The sequence below is a fragment of the Medicago truncatula genome, chromosome 5 (genome assembly GCF_003473485.1).
Source record: "Medicago truncatula cultivar Jemalong A17 chromosome 5, MtrunA17r5.0-ANR, whole genome shotgun sequence".
NCBI lineage: Eukaryota > Viridiplantae > Streptophyta > Magnoliopsida > Fabales > Fabaceae > Medicago > Medicago truncatula.
The window spans coordinates 16,979,046-17,003,917 of NC_053046.1; the positions used below are offsets into that span (position 1 = coordinate 16,979,046).

Here is a 24,872-nt window from a genome sequence, read left to right on the forward strand (position 1 = left end):
AAATCGCTTTGTCAACACTGGCTGAACCCTCACCAAAATATACCAACAAATAAAACCCCAAATCCTAAAGTTATAACGCACCATGGTAGCAATGTTTCTGCAACTGTATGTTTTTTTGACAAAAACAAACGATAGTCATTTATTCAAATGGATAGAGTACATTGATGCAATACAAATTCGAAACTGCTAAACACAAAAAGGATGAATCTACGAACAAACTCACATCATCCATACAGGTTAATAGCATAAAACGGTAGAGTACATATGTCTTCATAACTATATTTAAATATCTAGAATACTCATGTCTCAAGATCTGCAATGTTGACAATGTCAAAATCATTGATAATAGCCATAGCCCTAACTCCCATGGCAACAAACAATTGATGATCATAATCGCATGCAGTAGGACAATGTGGGTATCCATCCTTTGAAAGTGGAGATATTGGTCATTCGCCAAAAAAATATTTGACATATTGATTTATATTCTTTTCAATTTTCACAATTAATATTGGGATTTGTTGCGAAGGATAGATAATAGGTAGGGGCTGTGGTCTAACATAGTTCGAATCACTTCTCTCTATAGTGATAAACTTGCATGCCATACTTTGCTTAAAAGAATTAAAATATATTAATACAACATACTATAATCATGATTATAAAAATGTGGGGCTAATTTAATAAGCTAATGTGAAATAAAATAAATATTATAAATTTCTTAATTGTGAAAAAAATCTACAGTAAAATATAAGAAACAAAATAAATTTAATTTTTTTTATACAATGTTGGTTGAATTCCAAAAGTTCCCCCAAACACTTCATTGAAGAACGACCCATCGTAAATATCTAATGACTTTTAGATTAGATGGATAACCTCTTGTATGAAGTGTTCAGAGAAAGTCCAAGAAACAATCAACAAATAATTAGTCAACTACGCTTTACTAGCTTGTTGTCTTGGTTAAACAAATCCATGCCAAGTGCTCTATATATAGTAGAGGGATTGTGTTCAAAGGACAAAGAAACGTGAAAATTTGTGGCCATGCATAAAGTAGTTACGTCCATGAACACGAACGTAGCCAGAATAATGAACATAGCCAGGTTGTTTGGCATGAAGAATGATATGAAAGAAATATTCTTATTGTAGCGTCTCGTTGTAGAAAATTGATTAAAATCTTTCCAAATCCAACAAAGGTCCCTCTTCTATTTCGTCTAAATCTTTTTACTATCAAGAATTTAGAAATGACAATTAACTTAAATTCTACATATGTCCAAGCCTTGACATTTCCTTTATTTGACAGAATAATCACGTTGATTAATAGTGTTTTATTAGCTTTTAAGAGAGACATAACAGTCATCGTGAAGTTTACTCAGTTGGTATGAACAATACATAAAATATAAAAGATTTGGGGTTCGAACTCCAATCTCTACAAAAAAAAAGACATAGCAAAACATAGTGTAATAGAATGTGGCTTTGATATCGGATGTTTTTATCATATTCTCGTGCTACTAATTCACTTTTGGCCCATGTTTCGTCTAGGTTCACTAACTTTGCAATTTTCATATTATGCAGAAAGCAATAAGTAATAATTAAGTCATTGCTTCGATTCTTTGGTTTTTGGTGCCTTCGGTTTGGTTGGTTTTTCACAAGAATCAGAAAAGATCAGGTACTTTTAAATTGCAAATTCTACTGTACATCCAACATATTTGAGTGTACCGGTACATAAACCCTTCAATTTTATAGATAAATGAGTTGTTTTTTGAAGAAAAATATTATTTTTTATCATTTATAATTATAATGATTAAATCTTATTCATCAAAAGTGTAAACGAAATAATTTTTTTAAATTTTTATCGCTCATAATAAAGAACTTTGATTATTTTATACGATAATATGTAAAAAAATTACTATGATTCTTATAAACAATGAATGATGCGTTTTTCTTCTGGAATCATATTTTCTATAATATAAATGCCGACAAATAACTATTTATTTCATAAAATTGATCGTTAGTTTATAGATTTATGAAGCAGGAGTACCGGTACACCTCAATTTACGAGTGCACCGTAGAAGTTCCCCTTTTAAATTTGATTTGATTTGATTTGTATGCTTCATTACAAGAAATTCTCTCATTACCCAAGGTCAAAGGCCATTGGTAAGTGAAAAAAGTTGTGGGTAATGTTAACTATAGTGAGTCGTATGTAAACTATTTGTAGAGATATTGTTACCCATGACTATAAGGTTCTGCTTCGTAAGATCAAGAAGTTAACTTATAATTTATAGCGGATAGTTTATAATTTATTGTTTTATCTAAAATTCTTTTTTACCCTTTGTAATTTTTTGTAATTTAAACTAATATATATAGTTACGTACATGTACATTCCTTTTCTTTAAAAAAAAAAAGTACATATTGTTTTCGTTACGAAAAAGCAACATACTATTTTTATTTTGGTTTCGGGTACATACTGTTATTTTTTTAGAAGGGGTACATAATGTTATTCTTACGTGAAATAATTCTTTGTTTTTAAATATTATATAAGCATAAAAGGATTTAAAGTAAACTCATAATTTGGTCCCCTTTAAAGTAAATTCATATTTTTGAATAAAAAATTTTAAAAAAATTCATAATATTATAAGAATCTCTCCCGAAAAAATTTAGAATTTTTTAACAAAACAAGAATTTAATATGAATTTTTATATTTTTTTGGGAACGAATTTTACAATATTCTACACATATCTGCACAATTTCATTAAAAAATACTAAAATAAACTTAAAAATAGGGACCAAAAGTAATGATTGAAAATTTTATAGGGGTTAAAAGTTGAAGGAAAATTTTAGAGGGACTAAAACGGTTAAGTGTTAATAATACATATAAATTTTATCGTGCCTTATTCGAAGGTGAATGTCGATGCAGTGTTAGATGGTGGTTGTGAGTGGTTGCTTTGACTGGAACGGCGGGCGGTGTGTACTACATACACTCCGACGTTAAAATTAGTATTTAGTTTAGAAGAGGTTGTCATGGTATTAATGCGATACAATTTCCATGTGCAATGTGATACAATTAACTCTTAATTTTTTTAAAAGATTTTTTTTATAATTATTCTCAATAAAAATAATGAACAAAACAATAATTAAAAACATAATAATTTCATTGAAAGATTTTTCTTTTTTAAAAAAAGTTCAAGGACTAATACCAAAGTGCAGGGACTAATATAAAAAAGGCTAAAATATGGTTTTGGTCCCTGCAAATATGTCTCGTTTGATTTTAGTCCCTGTAAAAAAAAATTTATAGTTTTTGGTCCCTGTAAATATGGCTCGTTTTGGTTTTGGCCCCTGACCCCACTTTTGTGATGATTTGCACACGTGGCACATGATGAATGAATCCATTTTGTAGAAAAATAGTCCTTGCAAAATATTTTGATTTTTAAAAAGGTCTCTGCAAAATATTTTGTTTTTGGAAATAGTCCCTAGGGACCAAAAACTAATTTTTTTACAGGGTCTAAAACGAAAACGAGACATATTTGTAGGGACTAAAACCATATTTTAGCCTATAAAAAAATGCTGAAAGTGCAGAGACTAATGATATTTTTAAGTAAAATAATAATTAAAAGTTGATTGTTTTTGTCTTTTAGTGTGGCATGTGGCGTGTCATGATTGGCACACCGTTAGTTTTGGTTTTTTTTTTTTTTTTAACTAGAGTTAACAGAATGACTAAGGCGAAAGTTTCACAAAGTGCAGGGAGCAATTCCAAACAAAAAAAACGCAAGGACCAATACCAAAATTGAGTAAAAATGCAGGGACTAAACACACATTTAAGCCAAAAATATATATATAAATGGTATTCCTAGTCTTTCTTATATATATATATATATATATATATATATATATATATATATATATATATGAGTTAGGATCCGTTGACATCAGGTGTCAACGAATTCGTTGACACCAAATCTCAACCGTTTATTTTATTTAATCCATAGCTCATATTTTTCTATTCTGTGTGTACTCATTCCCTCAATCACATAGTATTATTGTTTTCGATCATTGAAAATCTGAAATTGGGAACATCATCACATCGTTGTTATATGCCACCACTTCCGTTAATACAATTTCTTGTTTGCATCTATCTTCTCTCTTGGTTAATTCGATGTATGAATTGCAATTGGAGATGAAGATATTAATTAAGGGGTTTTAGGTATCAATTGGTATGGTGTTTAACCATTAATGAATAATTGAACATCCTTGCAAAATACATGGATTTCTGCCATTGCTGCCAATCTTTGGTGCATATACAAATCTCAAGAGTTATCTATGATGGGGTCTAATTGAGATCCGTAAAGGAGAAGAGATAACTTCAGGTTTTGTTACGTTAGCATAGCACAGATCAATAGGAAAATAATAATGTTGTGCGATTGAGGGAAATAATACACACAGAATAGAAAACTACAAGCCATTGATTAAATAAAATAAACGGTTGCGATTTGGTGTCAACGAATTCGTTAACACCTGGTGTCAACGGATCCTAACTCTATATATATATATATATATATATATATATATATATATATATATATGGTTTTGGTCCTAAATGATAATAATAATAACAACAAACAAATTGAAAGAACAATGTACTGCAATAAAATAAAATTGAAGAAACAAAACTAAACAAATTATAATCTGACTTTCAAATTAAGAAAACAAGAGATACTTACTCAAACATAGCTTGCTGAACCAAATAGAATATCATCCGGTGCTCCTATTTTTCCTAGTTTTGATGGAGAGTATATGCTATAAATACCATTAATAATGTTGAGTAGCAGTTGGACAATTTTTTATTGCCAACAAGGAGCATCTAGGGGACTCGTTCATTTGATCATATTGGTTGTTTTTGTTTGCATTGTTTGAGACCAACACAAATCCTTTGTTTGGTATGAGATTCATCCATGTATCAACCAAATGAAACCAAACTGATACGGGATTTTATACATACAATGTTTAAGTTCTTATGTCCTTGTATCGTGTGATTGTGCAATCATAAACCTTTCGAACATAAATTGCGGGTTAAACAAGAGACAATATATGAAATTTGAATGATTTGGTCTAGATATAAAATAAATTAGAATTAAAAAAAAAAACATAAATTAAAGAGTGAAAAAACATAAATTAAATCGGGGACATGTAGCATTTGTGATCTTTATCATTGTAAATAAGTCAATTAAGTCGACATGTAAATAGTATGACCTATGAAATTAACACCTCCAACCTATGAAGACTGTTGTGAAAGTGTCTAAAAATTAAAAATTAAAGAAATTGGAATTTTGAAAGCTGAAAATCGGTGGCCGATTTTCAAGGTACAGTGGCCGATTTTGACCTGTTTTATTTGAGCTTCAAGTTCGGCAAAAAATCGGTGGCCGATTTGGAGCATTCGGTGGCCGATTTTGACAGTAGAAAATAAAACATAAACGTATTTTCAGGCCTAGATTTGTTCCATTTTTATTGAGGATTCTTTTACTATAAATATAGACATTGTATCAGTGTAAACCTTGAGATAGAGGGGGCTGAAACAAGGGTTTAGAAAGACAACAACAAAACTAGGGTTTGTATAGAGTTTGTCTCTTTGGAACAAACACTAGGGTTTGAGGGTTGATTCACCTTGGGAAACACTATTAGGATTGAATCTCTTGGTTAGGGGAAGAGATTGGGGCTTTCGATAGAATTAGGCGGAAGACTTATTCTTGTAACTCATTGATATCTCTTTTGTAAGGTTACTCATCATTATAGTAAAACGGAGGGCTGCTCTCTCCCCCAGACTCGGTCAATTTGGACCGAACTGGGTCAACAAATTCTTTTGCTTTCTCTCTTTATTTTTCTCTCGCTGTTGTTTTCTACTTTTGACTTGTGTTTATAATTGTTCCATACACTTTGTTTTAGTTGCTTGATCATCACTTGCTCCACACATCAAATTTATTATTGGTGTATTTTCGGATCGAATTCACAACAAAATTTTTATTTTGCTGATGTTGAATGTAGCTGCCCCTAAGACACGTTGATAATATTGTAATGCATCTCTACATCTCATTATGCCAATCATAGTCAAATAATGAGAAAAATCTAAATCTACTTGGTTACTTGCTCAAATTCCATTATTGAGGTATATACAAGATCATTGGAAAATGGTTATTGTTACAATCATATTAAAATTGTAATTTAAGAAAGTAAAAGTAAATTCTTCCGCTATTTCCTTATGATTGAAAAAGGGAAGTCTTCCAATCTTATCACCATGTCTTGGGGGCAGAGCCACTCAACATCAACAATAGTATCTATTGCATAGGTCAAAGTTGTTTATTTCACATGACAAAATATTTACATGTTCTCTTCAAAAAAAAAATTTACATGTTTGCTTGGTCGGTTGATCCACAGTTAAAGACATCACAGATGTCACACATCCCGGATGGGTATGTTTTGGTTATGTCTTATCTTAATATTAATGTGTTTTATTGAATTCTTAATTAATTTTTATTTAGGCCAAATAAGTTGGATGTTATATATTTTGCTATCATTGTTTAATCTACTAACGTTATTCCAAAGATTCATGGATGCATTTGGATTTACCCCAAACAATGCAAACAAACTCTATTCTATCCTAATTGTGACCAAAATAGTGGTTTTACAAATGGAGAACTAAAATATCAATTAAGTTTTAAATAAAGGACCAAAAGAAAATTTGAACAAAAAATAAAGGAAATGATATAGGCCGTATTCAAAAGAAGAAGAAAAATAAATAAATGATTTAAAACCATAAAAAAAAATATACCATTAAATTAGGTCAATGCTATAGATTTATTTGATATAAAGCAAAAATTATCTACATGTTCTTTCACACAATCATCTCACTTCAAGCCTTCGATTATTGCTCATCGAAAATTTGGTCCAAATTGTAAATTGGTAAGAATAAAGGACATATATACACCCAAGTATTATGCCTCTTTTAGCATATAATATATATAGTTTTTTTAATTCTATGATTGGAAACGAGAGAAATGTATGTTGAAAAGCTAGCAGTTCTAACCATAAGAGCTGCATGACAACGACGATTTTGATAACTAAAACATTGGATAAAAGCAGTTTGTAACTTTGTATCCTTTACGGTTAGTTTTTCAATTTAGGAAAAGTAGTGTTAACCAGTTAGAAAAATCTTAATCATGTGAAATTTCACTATTAGAAACTGCATTGGAGAGGACACAGCAGGGGCGGAACTACAGTGAGGCATGGTGTGGCAGCTGCCACTCCAGATTCTAGCTCAATTTTTTTTTTATATGCATAACATAAGGTATGGGAAAGTGGAAAATACACACAACACAACCAAAACAAAAAGCGTTTCTTCTCTTCTCTACTCTCAGAAACAAAACTGTGTTTCTTCTTATCTTCTCACAAATCACAATTCACAAATAAATTACAACCTGTTAACAAACAAATTGCAAGCTTATGTTCTCCTCTTCTCACAACAACCAAACATACCTCTCCTTCTTCCACTCCCAGCAGTCAACAACATCATTTTCTCTCTAAGTCTAAGCCAAGGTAAGTGAGATAGTCAATTGATTCTCTACTTTCTCATTCATTCTACAATTGCTTTTTTAGGGTTTTAGAATTGTGAATTGAGAATTGGGGTTTTCTTTAGGGTTTATAGGATGATGATTGCTTGTTTGTTTTGTTTGTTTATAGCAAAACAATATTGTTAAATTAGTAGCAAAACTATCAGTAGCAAAATGATTCATGGCTTTGTTTGTTTTGTTTTATTAATAATATAAGTTAAAAATTGCTTGTTTATGATAATTGATTATTGTACAATGGTGTTTATAGGATGAAGAAATTCTTTTCTGTGTTGTCTAGAGACAAAGCTAGTTCTTCGACTAGTCAAGCATCGAACATGGATATTGCTCCCAACTCGACCAATGAGGGTATTGAAGTTGTTGATTATGAATTGTTGGAAACGGATCCATGAACTAGGCCTCCAATTTCAAGCTATCAACCTGACATCCAAGATGAGGTATGTAAAGCTTACTTTAATTCATCTGGCTAGAAATATGCGAGGTCGATTTGGTGGTTTGAAAACTTTAATTCAAAATGAGAGTCCATCTCCGTATTATGTGCATTGTTTCACACATCAACTTCAATTTCAACTTGTTGCTTGTGCTAAGACTCACAAACCTGTTAGTGGTTTTTTTGGTAAGGTCAATATGCTTGTTAGTTTCATATGAGCTTCTAACAAGAGACAAGAAATGCGTCGGGACAAACAACTAGCTCAATTTCCTAAATTGATTGAGGAGGGCGAGATAGAGACCGGTAGTGGGCTGAATCAAGATTCGTCAATTGCTCGAGCGGGGGACACTCGTTGGGGATCCCACTTTAGGACTCTGACTAGTTTGATGACTTTGTATGGCGCCATTGTTAGGGTAATTGTAGAAGTGGGGAATGATCCCTCGTTTGATAAATTTGGTGAAACTGTGCTTTTGCTTGATGTGCTTCAATCATTTGATTTTATCTTCATGTTATATATGATGGTTGAGATTTTGGGAATTACAAATGATTTGAGCCTAGCACTACAAAGGCGTGATCAAGATCTTTTAAATGATATGTCACTTGTTAATGATACCAAAAAACAATTAAAAGAAATGAGGAATGAGGGGTGGGAAGACCTTATATCTAGGGTTGTGAAAATTTGCACTAAACATGATATTGATGTACCTGATATGGATGCGCCATATATGGAAGGAAAGAAACCTAGGCGAGTCACTCCGGTTTCTAGTGTTTCTAATTTGCATCATTATAAGAATGTTTGTTTGTTTAGTGTTTTAGATTTGCAATTGCAAGAGCTTACTGCTAGGTTTAATGAAGAGAATATCGAACTTGTACAATGTGTTTCATGTTTTAGTCCTGCTAAGTCATTTGCTGCTTTTGATGTGAACAAATTATTGAGGATGGCTGAGCTTTATCCAAATAATTTTGTAGATTGTCTGATGTAGAGTTGCACAGACAACTTCAGAATTATGTTAGGAATGTTAAATCTGATCCAAAATTCGCTAAGTTGAAAGGGCTTTCGGATCTTTGTGCAATACTTGTGGAAACAAATAAGTGCAAGACATTTGCTTTGGTTTATAAGCTTTTGATGTTGGCTTTACTCTTGTCGGTTGTAATTGCAAGTGTTGAACGTGTTTTTTTAGCTATGAAGATTCTGAAGAGTCATTTACGTAACAAAATGGGCGATCAATGGTTAAATGATCGACTTGTAACTTATATTGAAAGAGATGTTTTTTTTTCACAATTAGCACTGATGTTATTCTAGCTCATTTTCAACAAATGAATGGTAGACGATTTTCATTGTAATTTAACAAATGGATGGTTAAATATTTTGTGTGGAAGTGCTGCCAGGTTTGGGGAGGGGCTTTCTGTCATATGGTGCGAGTTTTTGGGTGCCTGCTGTGACACTTGATGTTGTTGCATGTGCTGTTTTTTAGTTCTGTTTTTTTGGTCATGCCTGCAGAATTTTGTTTTGGTGCAGCTAGGTGGTGAGCTCGGTTGTGATGTAGGGGTATACTTCTGTTGGCATTTTGCTTGTTGTATATTCCGGCATCATGATCGAGTGGTTTTGGTGTTTATGTGTGCCGCCTATATACGGTCACTTTTGTCACACTAATATGAAATGTCTAGATCCGCCCCTAGGACACAGGAACACAAATGGGAGAGATGTGTAGACAAGATTGTGTGAGAAAACTTATAGATGTTCTCGTTTTTTTTATATCTAAATCGTTACAAGTCTAACGGTGCATTTTTTCTGCTTCACCAATGACAGACTTACTTGAACTCTCACCTAGAAGTCACCGAGAGACAACGGAAAAAAAAAACAAAAAAAAAACAAAAAAAAAAAACAAAACAAAACAAAAGGTTGGATTCACAACAATTTACCACACATGACACATAACCCTAAGATGAACATTATCACTACCACAACCTTTAAAAAAAAAACATTATCGAGTACCAATGAGCTTAGCTCATTTGGTAAGGGATAATGCACAATTTGTGCAGGGGTCGGGATTCGAACCCCGGACACCCCACTTATTCATCTTAAAGGTGAATTTATCTAGCCACTAGGCTACTTGACAACAAAAAAAAATATATTATCGCTACCACAAAAAAACATAAACAAATGAAAAGAAAACAAACATGAGATTCAAAGTGACGGGAAGGCAAACTGCTTTGTTCAGGGCTGAATCTAGCGAAGGAGATGACTAATGACAATGGTCTGCTGTGACGGAGTGTCAAGGTCGTGGTGGTTGCATTTTTCCCCACCTCTCTTTATCTTTTTTGAATTGGGTTATGTTTCTCTTTGTTTTTCTCGATGTACACTTATGAATGGATTGGACAATGAAACAAAGTTGTTATAGGGGTGTTTGTTTCCTGGTTTAAAAAGTTATTCCCAGGAATGTGGAGGTTGTAATTCTAGATTCCTATGTTTGTTACAAAGTTACAAAATCAACTCCCGAAAATAAAAAATTCCTAGAAAAATAATAACTTCCACTTACCCATGATTTTATTCCAAGGAAGTGGATGGGAATAAAAGGTTCCCATGTAAATTGTAATAAAATTTGAAATAACTACCCATATACCCACTATCAAAAATAATTGCCATGAATCTGACAATTATTTACCAAACACAAATTTTAAAGTATACCCAGGAATATGATATCCATCATTGTTTTCCAAGAGTGAAATTTTCAACCTTTAAACACACGTCCCCAAAGTTTACATTTTTTTTTTATTTCTTTCTTGGTGGCATTTCACATGGGAAAGCAAATTTTAGATTAGGTTGAAGTTTTTGTTGGACGAGGAAGATGCCAAAATTGTTGGTGGGCATTGCAGAGGATACTACAATTGCAGTTGTAGTTAGTGTACCGTTTAGAACGAAAATAGAAAAACATAAAAGCAAAATGGAAAAGCAAATTTTAGATGAAGCTCAAATAGAATTGTTTGTTATAATGCTTATAATTATGCTGTTACAACTTCTTTAATTTTTTTATCTTTTGTGTTAGGTGAAAAAAGTACGCACCAAAGCTAGTGAAACAGAAAGCAACTTTGCTAACTTTTCTTTATCATCTCATAAAGAAATGTTATTAATCTATGAGTACACCCATTTGCTAATTTACATCCACTTTATTGATAAGCATCATCTTTATTATTAATTTACATCACTTTAATTAAAACCATGAATCATATAACACTAATTTTTTTGATTGAATGACATAATACACTAATCATGAAAACTATTTAAGAATTGGAAGAAAAAAAAAATTAAAGATACACCTGAAACAATATATTATAAGAAAACACCAATTTATTAATCCTATCCTAAATCTTGATATGATATATAACACGATGCATGCTAGTATTTTTTTTTTATAACCATGCTAATTATTGTTTTTAACTATATCCATGCTAGCAGAATGCTAGTTAGCTGAAGCGGAGGAACGGGAAAACATCCTCAGCAAAGTGAAAACTCGGGTAACCAAACTTTGCGACGGATTTTAGAGATGGAATTTTGTTTATTATAGACGGTGATTTTCGTCTCCAACGACGTCTAATTTATCTCATCTTTCTTTTAACAATGAGCGACGGATTTTATTAATTGGAGACATATTTATTCCATCTCTGATTGTATGATGAAAAAGATGTTTTTCATGCATGAAAATAATTCATTGGCTTAACACTCCCTTGGAAAACTTCTATTTATAAATGAGAAGAATCATTTGTCAATTTTTCTTTTCTTCTCAAAGTATTTTTCTACTTAGATGGAAACTTTAGTTGATCCTGCAAGTAATAATGAGATGTAAGATTTCTAATTGTCAACATAAATTATATTCCATGACTAAAATACATTTGTTAATATACTAATAGCTATTAGCTATATTTAAAATGAAAAATAATTTGAAAGAAACCATTCTAAACAAGACAAAAATATAGATGGAGCAAGTGTAAGATTTATAATGAAAAACAAAACTAGATACTACTAAAAAAAAAAAAGCAAAAATTAGTGAGGGAAATTTAGAAAGGGAAAACATCAAATCCCTCTCTAATTCCGTCACTAAATTTTGCGACCAAGAAATTTGTAAGGGATTTTATTTTTTCCGTCCCTAATTTTACTTTTTCTAGTAGTGATCTTCAGGGGCCACACTGACCAAAATTCATGCAACATTTTGTCGATGTGTATGTTGATTCAATTCCAAGAGTTCCCCCAAATACTTCATTGAACAAGAACTATCCATAATTTCTATCAAGATTGTCTCATGTTTGAAGCATTCAGAGGAACTCCAAGAGAAAATCAACAAGTAATTACTCAGCTCTAGAGATACTTCACTAGCTAGTTGTCTTGGTTAAACAATGCATGGCAAGTTCTCTATATATATATAGTAAGATTGTATTCAAAGCACCCAAAAATACTGAATCTTTGTATGGTCGTGCATAAAGCTAGTTATGTGGCCAGTACCACATAGAAGAATGAATATAGTCAGGATGTTTGGCAAGAAGATTAATTTTGGGTGATATGAAATAAATATTCTTATTGTAAAGTGATTAAAATCATCAAAATCTAACAAAAGGTATCTCCTCTAATATTTCTTCTAGTCCTTTTCACTGTCATGATTTTTAAAATTTACGTAAATTTTTATTGATGGGAATTCAGTCAAACGGTTGATTTGGATGTAACATAATATATTTTCATAACTATACATACCCTAATTCATTATAATTTGGACCACTAAGAGAGCTTTCCTAGCTAGTTGAATTTGGTCACAATTATGGGAAAATGAGATTGTAAGAGAATAACTTTGAAATGAAATTTCTTGGTCACGGTATATCTCTTTAGCTTTTTGAAGAATAATCTATTTATGTTCATCGATATATCCTTTCAATCTTTTCAATATATGAACCTATACTCCAACTTATTTAATGCTGAATCATTATTGCTAGTAATTTATGGATATATACTTAATAATGCAGAATCCAGATTTATGGTCCAAATGTTTATATCAATATATATCTTCAACTTGGTCACATTGACATATTACGTTACATATCATAGCTGCCACATATTCAGAAGTCGTAGCTCAACTGACAAAATGTCGAAATTGTTAAGTCGGATGTCATGACGGGGGTTCGAACCTCGGTACCTCCACTTATGTGTGTGAATTTATAATGATTTTGTCATTTCGTCTATCTACCAAAAAAAATCATAGCTGCCACATTGTTTGTGCGACAAAGGCTAGAAAAGTGAAAAAATTTAAACCAAAAATTAGTAATATTATGTTGTTCTAAATTTAACAGTTTAATGTAACCAAAAAAAATATCCCTCATTGCTTTTGATTAGGACGAATTTCCCCTTCTCTGTTGCTTTCTATCAAGTGACATTTTAAATGACATTTAACAATGTGTCATAATTAGTCGTGCAAAAAATGAAATTTAACAAGCTTTTTTTTTTTTTTGGTACAATTTAACAAGCTTTTATAACAAAAGATTCAATGGATACGGAATTTGAATTCAAAATTAATCTTTTCCCTTTCATATATACAAATTACGCATCCACCCCTTCTTCTATAAATTCAGATCTCTTCTTTTGGTATTTTTCATTTGTCAACTCACCATCCTTTGTTATTCATCTCTCATTTTGTAATGGCTAATCGTAATATGGAGACATTGTTTTCGTATCATTGATTGACCGTTATTCGTTTGTTTCATATTTTATTTTATTTCGTATTTTAATTTCTTCTAATGTTGCTAACGTGCAACCTTATCTGTTGTTTTTATGTATTAACACATCTAGATCTGCATCCAATAATTGATTTGGACAAGGTGGTAAACAAACTAACGATCAAATATAGAACATACTACATGGAGTTTGATACACACCATGTGAGAGTATATGCTTTGTATTTTAAATTATTCGTCCATCATGATGCACATACTTGTATATCTCTTTTCAAAAGTGTTTTTGACAACAACAAAAAAAAAATTGTTTGTGTTCAGGGTGTTGTAATGTTACCAAATATGTTTGCTAGAGATTTTAATGATTTAATCGGTCTTTATGCAACATTGGTCGATCCAAACAACAATGAATTCTAAGTGTTGGTAGAGAGGTTCAATGGTAGTGCTTTTTTAACAAAAGGATGGCAAACTCTTCTTGATTTTTAATTTTTTATGGTATTCGTTTAGTTTCTTTGGTCACGATGACTTTTGTGAGTTTGGATCGATTTAGAATTAATCTCAAGAATAGGGTTTGTCGAACGATTAGTTATCCTAAATTTGATCTTCCTATGAAATTTGTTGATGAAAAAGTAGGCATTGTTGAACATGTGCTCAATTTCTTAACAATGTTACAACTTTGTTCCTGCTAAGGAACTTTCTTTAACTTGGCAATGATACATACACCTATTACAAGATAACAATGTTTTGCTTCGTAATGTGTTAAAAATAACCAACACGAGCTGTTCTTATACAATCATAATGCTTGGTGAACACTTCTAAGAATGCTTCGAAATAAATTTCAATAGAGTAGTGTTTCTATGTAACCGTTGATGCTGAAACTTCGATTGTTCATTGGTATTTATAACCTATCTTGTACAATAATACTGCTGAAACTTCGTCCTGTTCTTATTCACTCAAATATATGTTATCCTCGAAATTAATTCGGGGTAAGTTTGAGTTACGTTGGGGTATTTCTTCAAAAGTTTGAGATAATGCATGTGAGAAATTTTGAAGCCTGTTTATTTTACTTAATTGATTGTGAAAATAAAGGTTATTTGAGAATTTTGTTTTAACAAAGCAAAACCTTTCAAAATCAATTTTCAAATATTGCATAATATATGTATAGAAAAATTATAAAACTATGAGGCTAGTTCAATTAGCTAATACAAACTAAAACTAATTTTGTTCATTTATGTAATAGTGATGGAAATGAAATGAAATGAAATGAAATGAATTTGACCTACACTTGAATCTTGATGTGCAGTGTTGATTCAATTCCAAGAGTTCCCCCAAACACTTCATTGAACAAGAACTATTCATATAGATTGTCTCATGATTGAAGCATTCAGAGGAACTCCAAGAGAAAATCAACAAATAATTACTAAGCTTGTATTTTTGGTTAAACAATGCATGGCAAGTTCTCTATATATAGTAAAGAGATTGTGTTCAAAGGACAAAGAGACTTGAATCTTTGTGTGGTCATGCAATAGAGAATGAACATAGTCATGATGTTTGGCAAGAAGTTTAATCTTGAGATTTATATATTTAGTGTAGTGTCACATAGTGGTAAAGTGATTAAAATCATCGAATCTAACAAAAGGTACTTTCTCTAATATTTCTTCTAGTCCTTTTCACTTTCATGAATTTTAAAATTCATGGAATTAATTAAAGACATCATTTAGGGGAATTCTATGAAACAGCTGACTGATAAAACTAATGTTTTATCATGATGAGTTCCAACTCTCTCTTCTCCTTGTCAAACTCTAGTCATCATCATTTTTCTTCTTCTTGATCTAGCGGAGAGGGCGGCTTAGGACTAATTTTGGCCCTGAATCAACCCTCAACCTTGTTTTTAACGTTTCTCTATTAATTAAATAAATGATCTCCATGTTTTTAGAGTTTTCTCTTGTGTGTTTTTTGTGATTTCGATCATGTTGACAATATTTTTATTTTGATTTCACGTCTTGGTGTGGTGTTTTATTTATTTCTTATTTTGGTGCGATGTTTATTTTGTTAAAGTTTAAAGATTGGTTCTGATTCAATGTATATCCAATCAATGATGACTTTGATGTTGTCAACAATACAAATTCGAATGCATAGGTACTCAGCAACGGCAAAGCTAGTATTTTTTTACGTGGGTCAAAATATTAAAAAATAAAATAAAATATATTTTGAGTGTTGCCTTGACAATTTTTATTGTTAGTCAAACTCTCTTTGTAGTTGCTTAACCGTTGAAAGTGTAAAAATAACACGAAATAAATGTATCATACAAGTGAGTATCTTTTGATTTTTTATTTCCAGTAGTTTTTGACAAATAAACTAGGTAAATATATATTATTGGGGTAACTAATTAATTTTTCTTAGACAAAATTGGGGTAACTAATTATAAAGTATTATAACCTATTCAAATAAAATAAAACAAATTGGGTAGCCAAAACTATCCCATCCCATCACGTCCCTTTCTTTTTTGTGGTGGCTGGGGTTTGAACTCCAGACCTTACATATATTATGCATTATCCCTACTAGTTGAGCTATGCTCACGAGGACCCCATCACGTCCCATTAACATAAATGTTGTAAGTTTGAATTTGAGTGTATAGAAGTACTCTATCAATTTAATTGAATGCATATATATCGCTTTTTAGTTCAAAAAAAAAATGTTAAAACAGTTGACTGAATATCGTTGTCTCTTAACACAATCTTCATACAAAATGATGAATCTGCACCAATGAAAATCCTATTTGATACATCAATGTATAGAGCTTTCTAAGCAAGTTGAATTTGGTCACAATTGTGGGAAAATTGAGTTTGCAAAAGAATAACATTGAAATATCTTAGTCGCGGTACATCGTGTTTCTGTCGCACTTGATTCCCTTTTTTTTTTTTTTTTTGGTAGATAGACGAAATGGCAAAGTCATTATAATCGCACTTGATTTTTATTCTTGACAAAAACATGTCTGAAATATATATTTTTCTTGATTGAACTCTGCCAAGAAAATGGTTAGTGAATAATAATAATAATGTTGTAGGGCTTTTCCCTTAAAAAAGAAGAAGCTGTAGGGCTTTATTTTTTGAGAATTTTGTTTTTCCTACTGGAAGAATTTTGGTTAAATGGATTAAAATTATATATTTTGAAAACATTTTAAATTGAATCACCATATGTAATCTGTGATTGTACGATACAAGTACGAATAATAATTAAATGTCAATTAAAAGGAAATGAGTTTTAATAGTTGTAGTTAGAGCTAGGGGTGTTTAAAACTGAACCAACCCAATAAAAAAACCGCAAATCAAACCAATTCAAATCAAAACCGCAAAAAACTGCACTTGATTCGGATGAATTCAGATGACTGTTGCATTGAACCGCGCATTCGGTTCGATTTCCAGTTTGCATCTCAGCAACCGAACCAAACCGCAAGAATAATCAATATTACTTAAACTTGTACTAACCCAATTACATAATCCAAAAATAATCTATTTTGATTCGATTTTTCCATTATTGCACCATCAAGTTCGAATCTATTTGTTTTTCATCTCCTTCAATCAATTTTCAGTGATGAATTTGTTTCCTTTTCTCCCCAATAATTTATTTCACGCTTATGTTTCTTCCTAATTTTACCTATTTTGATATAAGTTTTGTTTGGTTTAATCTGGTTAGTTATAATTTATATGTAACTTTATATATTGTCTATATACTTTGTGATGAGTGACTTTATAATTAGTATGTAACTATATACACTTGTTTTGTTTCCTCTTGAGTAATGAGTGACAATGACTTCATGATATTTTTGTTTAATTGTGCTTCAATTAGTCATATTTGATTTTTGACATACGTTGTGTTTGATTTTAATCTGGTTAGTTATAGTTTTACCTATTTTAATCAACCATATAACTTTGGTGGTATGTTCTGCCAGTTTATGACACATGTAATACATGACTATATTAAGGCAGAACAATATATTATGGTATTGAAAATAAAAGTTTAGGATCTATGCAATTCATGTATAGTCATATTTTATGATGTAAACAACAAAATAAAATGTCTTGTGTTTATTTTGTAAGAAGTCGGCAATATTAGAGTTAACATAATATTTTTTTATCTCACGATAAATCGCACCAACCGAACGAATCCAAGCCACATTGGTTTGATTGGGATGACTTTTTAAAAATCAACCGAACCAAACTAAATCGCATGCTTTTTTATCTCGTGGTTTGGATGACTTTTATGCTCAAAACTGAACCAAACCGCACCGCAAACACCCCAGTTAGAGCTGTCAAAATGGGCTAGGCCGTTCCGAAAGCCCGAATAAAATGTAGGGTCTGGGCCGAATAATTGAAGCCCGAATTTTCCAAGGTTTTTTTAGTCCAACCCAAAAAAGCCCGCAACCCGTTCGGGCTACGGGCAGCTCACAAAAAAAAAAAAAATGGGTTACTCTTGGACACCGGATTGGACAGCTCAATTAGGGATCCTGCCCAATAGTCCTGAACAAAGAAGAATTCTTCTCTTTACCCAACCAAAAATATTCATTTCCAACTAAAATGATGTGAGGTAAGTCAAGCAGATTTAACACTACCGTGTAAGTTAACTTATGCAATGGCATTTTTAGAATTTCAGGTGGGAATGAATAAAATGTGTTGGGTAGAGAGCAAAATTCAACAAAGAAAAGAAACCCTGCTCACTTACTGAATGAGTAGATAGTCAAATTCCCCCATGAAATTGTAAGTTTCATCAATTACCCATTGAAATTAACAAAACTTCAATTACCCCGCTGAAATTTCACAACGTTAGTCAATTTACCCCCTCCGTCAAATTTTTCTGTTAGTGAACTTGACGTTTTGCAAATACCCCCCCTGAAGTTTTGCACTTATGTGCAAAATGCCCCCCAAACTTAAAAATTTATATTATTTTTTTTCTTAAAAACAAACAATTAATAGTTAAATATTAAAGCTAACTATTAATTTTGGAGTTTGGAAAAACTACATACATATATATACATTAAAATAGGGAAAAATGTGTATTTTTAAAGTGACAATAATGATTATTTCTAATAGACAAATTCTTATTTTTAGAGGTTTATAAACAAATTAATAATCAGATTTAAATTTATATTTTCTCCTTCACCATCTTACTCTTTTAACTCTTCCAACTCATTCAACAATTTGCTCAAATCATTTAAACTACACAACCCCCAATATTAATCCACAAATCATCTCATTATTGTCACTTAAAAAAATACATATTTTTCTCCATTTTGGAGCCTATTTTGACGATTTTTTTTTTTTCTAATCCACAAATCATCTCATTATTGTCACTTAAAAAAATACATATTTTTCTCCATTTTGGAGCCTATTTTGACGAATTTTTTTTTTTTCTAACCCTTTTGTCCAAAAAAAATACAAGTCTGACCCCCTTTGAATTTTTTTTACAGAAATGACCCACTTTTTTTTTTTTTTTTTTATTGTCTTTTTCCTCGTTCCCGCCATCTGAAATGGCGGGACTGAGCCGCCGGTAAACGTGGCGCGTCCTGACTGGCCACTTTTATTTTATTTTTTTCATTACCGCCATTTGAAATGGCGGGAGTCAAAGTCAGCCGTTTTTTTTTGTCCTGTAGTGCATTCAGGAAATTGAGAAAAAATTTCAATTATGTTCCCAGTGGGAATCAAACCAGGCACGCGTAAGTCATTGCCAGGCTGCCTTGCCACCAAGCCAATGAAGATTTGATGTTAATGTTTGCATCCAATAATATATATACCATTTTTAAAACCAGATTCACACACCATGAGGCATGAACTATTCAATTTTTCATTTTTGTTTTTTTATTGGATAATTTAGGATCTCCGACGAAATATATTTTGATAAAATATCCGACGAATATATATATATTATTATCCGACAAAATATATATTTTTCACCGATAAATTATCCGACGAAATGATTTATATATTATTTAAAGATAAAATCTAGAATCCAATTAAAATTATAAAATCTCCTATATTTATTTTTTAGGTGAATTCACATTAAATTTTTTTATTGTTTTAAGGTGAATTCGCCTCACTTATTCATCTTTAAGGTGAATTTTTCATACCACTAGACGATTTTATAAAAAAAAAAAAAAAAAATTCACCCCGGTCACGGGCACCTCAATTATCCAATAAAAAAAATAAATATAGGAGATTTTATAATTTTAATTGGATTCTAGATTTTATCTTTAAATAATATATAAATCATTTCGTCGGATAATTTATCGGTGAAAAATATATATTTTGTCGGATAATAATATATATATATATATTCGTCGGATAATTTATCGGTGAAAAATATATATTTTGTCGGATAATAATATATATATATTCGTCGGATAATTATCGGTGAAAAATATATATTTTGTCGGATAATAATAGATATATATTCGTCGGATAATTATCGGTGAAAAATATATATTTTGTCGGATAATAATATATATATATTCGTCGGATATTTTATCAAAATATATTTCGTCGGAGATCCTAAATTATCCAATAAAAAAACAAAAATGAAAAAATTGGATGGTTCATGCCTCATGATGTGTGAATCTGGTTTTAAAAATGGTATATATATTATTGGATGCAAACATTAACATCAAATTTTCACTGGCTTGGTGGCAAGGCAGCCTGGCAATGATTTACGCGAGCCTGGTTCGATTCCCACTGGGAACATAATTGAAATTTTTTCAAGGGGTAATTGATGAAACAAATTGAATATTTACTCCTTATTGAATTGAAGTAACCCCTCTTCCTCAGTCTCTCTCTTCACCAACTCTTCCTTTCTGTTCGTTCTCGCGATTACACTGTAACTCTCTCTCTCTTCCCTCTGTTTGTGTTTTTAGGGTTTAGAAAGTTATAGGTTCTTCTTGATTTTTTATTCGTATTACTCACAATCACAAATATCACTTCCTGTTGTTTAAAGTTTCGATTTTTAAGATACCCATTTTAGATTGTTTTCTTGGTTCTTCTTGATTTCACTTGTTAGATTGTTTGCATTCTATGTTTTTTGGGTTATTGTTTCCATGTTTATTTTTTGGAAGCTATTTATATTGACTTATGTAGAAGCAATTGACATTTCACGTACATTCATATTTTTGTCCACAATGTCCATATATCTATGAAGCACTGATACTGACAGGGACACACTGACACATCTAATAATTTGAAAAAAATCACATAATTTAGTGTGATTACAAGTGTCACTGTCGTGTCGGTGTCGGTCACGTGTCCGACACCGGGACACGCCTAATCCGAGGAGTGTCCGTGTTTTCATAGCCATATATGAATATTTTTATGTGGAAATAATGGCTCAAAGCAGCACTTTTAGTCAATGGATAACTGTGATTTGCATGATCTATGCCTCCCTATGCTCCTATTCAGGTCTTGTAGTTCTGTGTTAGTATCATCATAAAGTGCTCTAGAAAAAATTAGAGAGTTGCCTCTTTTCTTTGGGATGGTGAACTTATTTTTGATTTTAAATTATGTTTTTTAAAGTCAATTAACAGATTTTTACCTAAAATTAAGAGACTCTTCCATGGCTAGAGCTTATAAATTTGAAATGAAGTGTTCATTTGTTTGGATCTCTCTCTACCTGTCTCTGTACTCTACTTTACTCTACTCTACATGTTTGTTTGGATCTTAATTTTTTGTTGTTGATATCCTTTGTTTACCAATTAAATAGGCAATGAAGTACATGCTCCCTAAGCAGCTGTATCAATGTGTATGCAAAGCATTACCTGGAAGAGTTATGGGGATCAACGTTGGCACTGAGTATCTTGGAGTTGCCATGTCAGATCTGGAGAATAAAGGCCTGGAGGACTCTAGGACTAGGTATAATAATAATTAGCCCCTTTTGTTTTAGTTTTTTATTTTATTTTAGTAAAAAGAATCAGTTTTGTTTAGTATGTTTTGAAAAATTGTTTTATTAACAAAAAAAAATAAAATTAACGGGTATGTTTGTTATCTTCAGCCTTCTACGGTTGAATGATAAGTCTGGAAAGCCCAAGAGTGATGCTGTTCTTGCATCTGAACTCAAGGACCTGGTAATCATAATCATTTAATTAATTAAATATAGTTTTGTTATAATATAAGGTAAATTAATATTGACATTTTGTCCGGTACTTATAATCATTTTCATTTTAATTAATTATAGATCGATCGAAACAATGTCAAGGGCATGGTAATTGGAAAGCTGGACCTTGATGAGCTCGATAGTCGTCTCCCGTCTTCCGATGTATGTTGTATGTTTAATTTCAAGTGCAAAAATTAATTTATGTAGTATTTCTTAATGTGATTCTGTCCTCCCTCATTCGACCTAGGTTGAAGCAGCAAAGGAGTTTGTCCAAAAGCTTGACAAAACAGATATGTTTAGTGATATGAACTATACATATTTTCCACCGAGATCCGAGCTAATTCTCGAGGTAAGTTTTTGGTAACTTCTATATTCTTGGGAATGATTTTTACATCTAGAAACAAACACCTCCTTACTAAACACGACATTTTTAGTCATATGAGCTTGTAAGCTATAAAAAATGGTAAAATATAGTAAAATAATATTGAAGGTTAAAATTGGAAGCAAATGTAAGATGCTTTAAGCTCAAAAGCTACTTGAAATAGCATCTAAAAAATGATTCCTTTCTTTGTTGGTCATGTTCTTCTATTTGGGTGTTGTTTCTTTTGTTTGATCTTCCTTTGTTCTATTATTCATAAATGTATCGATTAGACTAACAGTTGTTTCTAAAATCTATTTTGCCAGAAGTTCCTGGATGGATACCGTGGAAAGTCTAGCTCATAGCACCACCGGAAAAATAAGTGGTAAATAGAGCAAGCATTTTTTTTAATTTTTTTTCCGTTTTTTGCTACTCACTGCCATCACTGGGGTCAAGCACATTTTGACATTTGTTTGCTGGTAAATAGAGCTAGTTTTGTCACTGCAACAAATGAAATATTGTGTTTGAAATTTTTCAGGTTTTTTATGATAGTTCATAACCAAAAAAAAGGGAGACTTTTGTATTCGATGAGAAAATATGTTTGAAATTGAATGTGTTGCATCTAATTTAAAATGACATTAATGCTTTTTGTTGATTATAAACCACCAAAGAGTAAACTATTTAGATGATCATGCTTCATTTTGTTGATTCATGCGTGGTTGGCATGCTTTCTTAATCAGTTGGGTTATCTATGTTTTTGTTTTGAATGATTTCAATTGTGATTTTTGTTTGAGAAGTCTTTTCATTTACTCTGATTTTTTTTAGTTTATGTGTGATTTCTCCAAAATTGTATAAGAATGTTTGCTTGCTAAAAATTCGACTAAGAATTATATATATATTCTAGCAGTAAAATTTGTACTCTCTTTTGTGCCACAAAAATGCAGTAATCACCAACTTATTGGTTTTTAGCTGATAATGTAGTTCACGCTAGAAAGACTCTAGATTTGATATGAACAAATCGAGTAAAACTACATTATCCACCACTAAGAAAACTAGTGAGAAAAATTTAGAGAAGGAAACTACATTATCCAGCATATTTTTAAATGTTGTCTTGTTGATAACTTTAGTTTTTATATTTATTTGCATATTATTCTTTAGAAACGATTCGTGGCTTGTTTGAAAAGTTGAACCAATACACTTTTGCTAAGCAATGGGCTTACTTTAATATATTTATTTGTTTGTTCTACCAAAGCTGAATCAAGCTTTGCTGGATTTTTAATTTCAAAGTCAATTGAGTGTTGTTAACTTAGCTCAGTTGGTATGGATAATGCATAATTAATGCAAGGTCCGGGGTTCAAACCCCGGCCACCACAAAAAAAAAAAAAAACTGGTATTTGTTAATTTCTGCAGAAATCTACCATGGTTTCTGTGTATTTTATTATTAGATATATTATAATTGGTTTGTGTTACGGCATATCAAGCAAGCCTTAGCACTTCCTAGCTGATTTAGATTATGCATATTCCTCTCCCAGTTTTTTTCCTGTTTGTTTACAACACTTTCTGATTTGTCTAGTAAAACTACCCCTTTTTACAACTTTATGATCTTTTCACATGCTTTTATCAGCACATTTTCACCTGAAGCAGAAGGGTTTAAATTCTTGACCTTTTCTAAGTTGGTTAGAGCGAGTATCGGTTCAATGGATGCATTGTTTAACAGCCTGAGGGTGCAACTCTGTTTCTGGTATTTGCGTGGTCTAGGCGTGTATTTGTCTGTGCTTGTTGCTGCAGTTGTTTTTTTTCTCTCTCTCTAATTTCTTCCTGTTTTGTGCCTGTGATGTCGGCAGTTACCTGTGTTGAGCCTTTAGTCGGTGGAACAGCCATGGTTGTGTCTAACATGGGGTTATAGTGTATTCAATTACATCCTTAGATAGTAGCATTACGGTAATCTTATTTTCCCCTTGAAATTTTGAAAACTTGAAGATAATGAAAAGGGCGAGTTTAATAGAAGGTTGGATATATATAGATTGTTGTAAGACTTCCAGATTATCTTTTTCTGATTAATTGAACAAGTTATACATACTGATTAATTGTTATAAGACATCCATGCTTTGATTAATTGTTTTTGATTCAGCAGATTTTGATTTTGCAGCTGAGATTCATGTTTCGATTTTTGACTTTACTATCTTTTGTTTAGGTACTTAATCGAAGACAAATGAAGATAGGAAGCTGACTGGGTGTAGCATATGATGCAAATAGCTAATAATAGGTTTTAAGACTTCTAGATTAACATTTTCTACTAACTTGTGATTATCTTGGTGGAGTAATGGATGATTATAACTATTATTGGTGTACAATGATTGAATTGATTTTGCTGTGACCTGAAAACTGATGAATTTGCACCAATGAAAATCCTTTTTGATATGTCAATGTATAGAGCTTTCTAAGCAAGTTGAATTTGGTCACAATTGTGGGAAAATTAAGTTTGCAAAATAATAACATTGAAATATCTTGGTCGCGGTACATCTTGTTTCCGTGGCACTTGACTCTTATTCTTGACAAAAACATGTCTGAAATATATATATTTTTCTTGATTGAACTCTCTGCCAAGAAAATGGTTAGTGAGTAATCTTGC

The 24,872-nt window shown here is 31.5% G+C and overlaps 2 protein-coding genes across 3 annotated transcripts; both read left to right on the forward strand.

Annotated features, from left to right (window-relative positions):
- The first annotated feature begins 8,276 nt into the window (after positions 1–8,276).
- LOC112422051 (uncharacterized) lies at positions 8,277–9,020 on the forward strand. Its single transcript, XM_024784773.1, has one exon. The coding sequence runs from the start codon at positions 8,277–8,279 to the stop codon at positions 9,018–9,020; it is 744 nt and encodes a 247-aa protein (XP_024640541.1).
- Positions 9,021–20,491: 11,471 nt separating this feature from the next.
- LOC11413226 (uncharacterized) lies at positions 20,492–24,667 on the forward strand. 2 transcript variants are annotated; one of them, XM_003613580.3, is made up of 7 exons: positions 20,492–20,616; positions 21,493–21,641; positions 21,781–21,853; positions 21,964–22,044; positions 22,130–22,231; positions 22,567–22,625; positions 24,435–24,667. In XM_003613580.3, the coding sequence occupies exons 2-6, from the start codon at positions 21,496–21,498 to the stop codon at positions 22,603–22,605; spliced, it is 441 nt and encodes a 146-aa protein (XP_003613628.1). In that variant the 5' UTR covers positions 20,492–20,616; positions 21,493–21,495; the 3' UTR covers positions 22,606–22,625; positions 24,435–24,667. The 2 variants fall into 2 exon arrangements, with proteins under 2 accessions (XP_003613628.1, XP_024639297.1); XM_024783529.2 differs by lacking the exon at positions 20,492–20,616 and adding an exon at positions 21,055–21,191.
- The last annotated feature ends 205 nt before the right edge of the window (positions 24,668–24,872 follow it).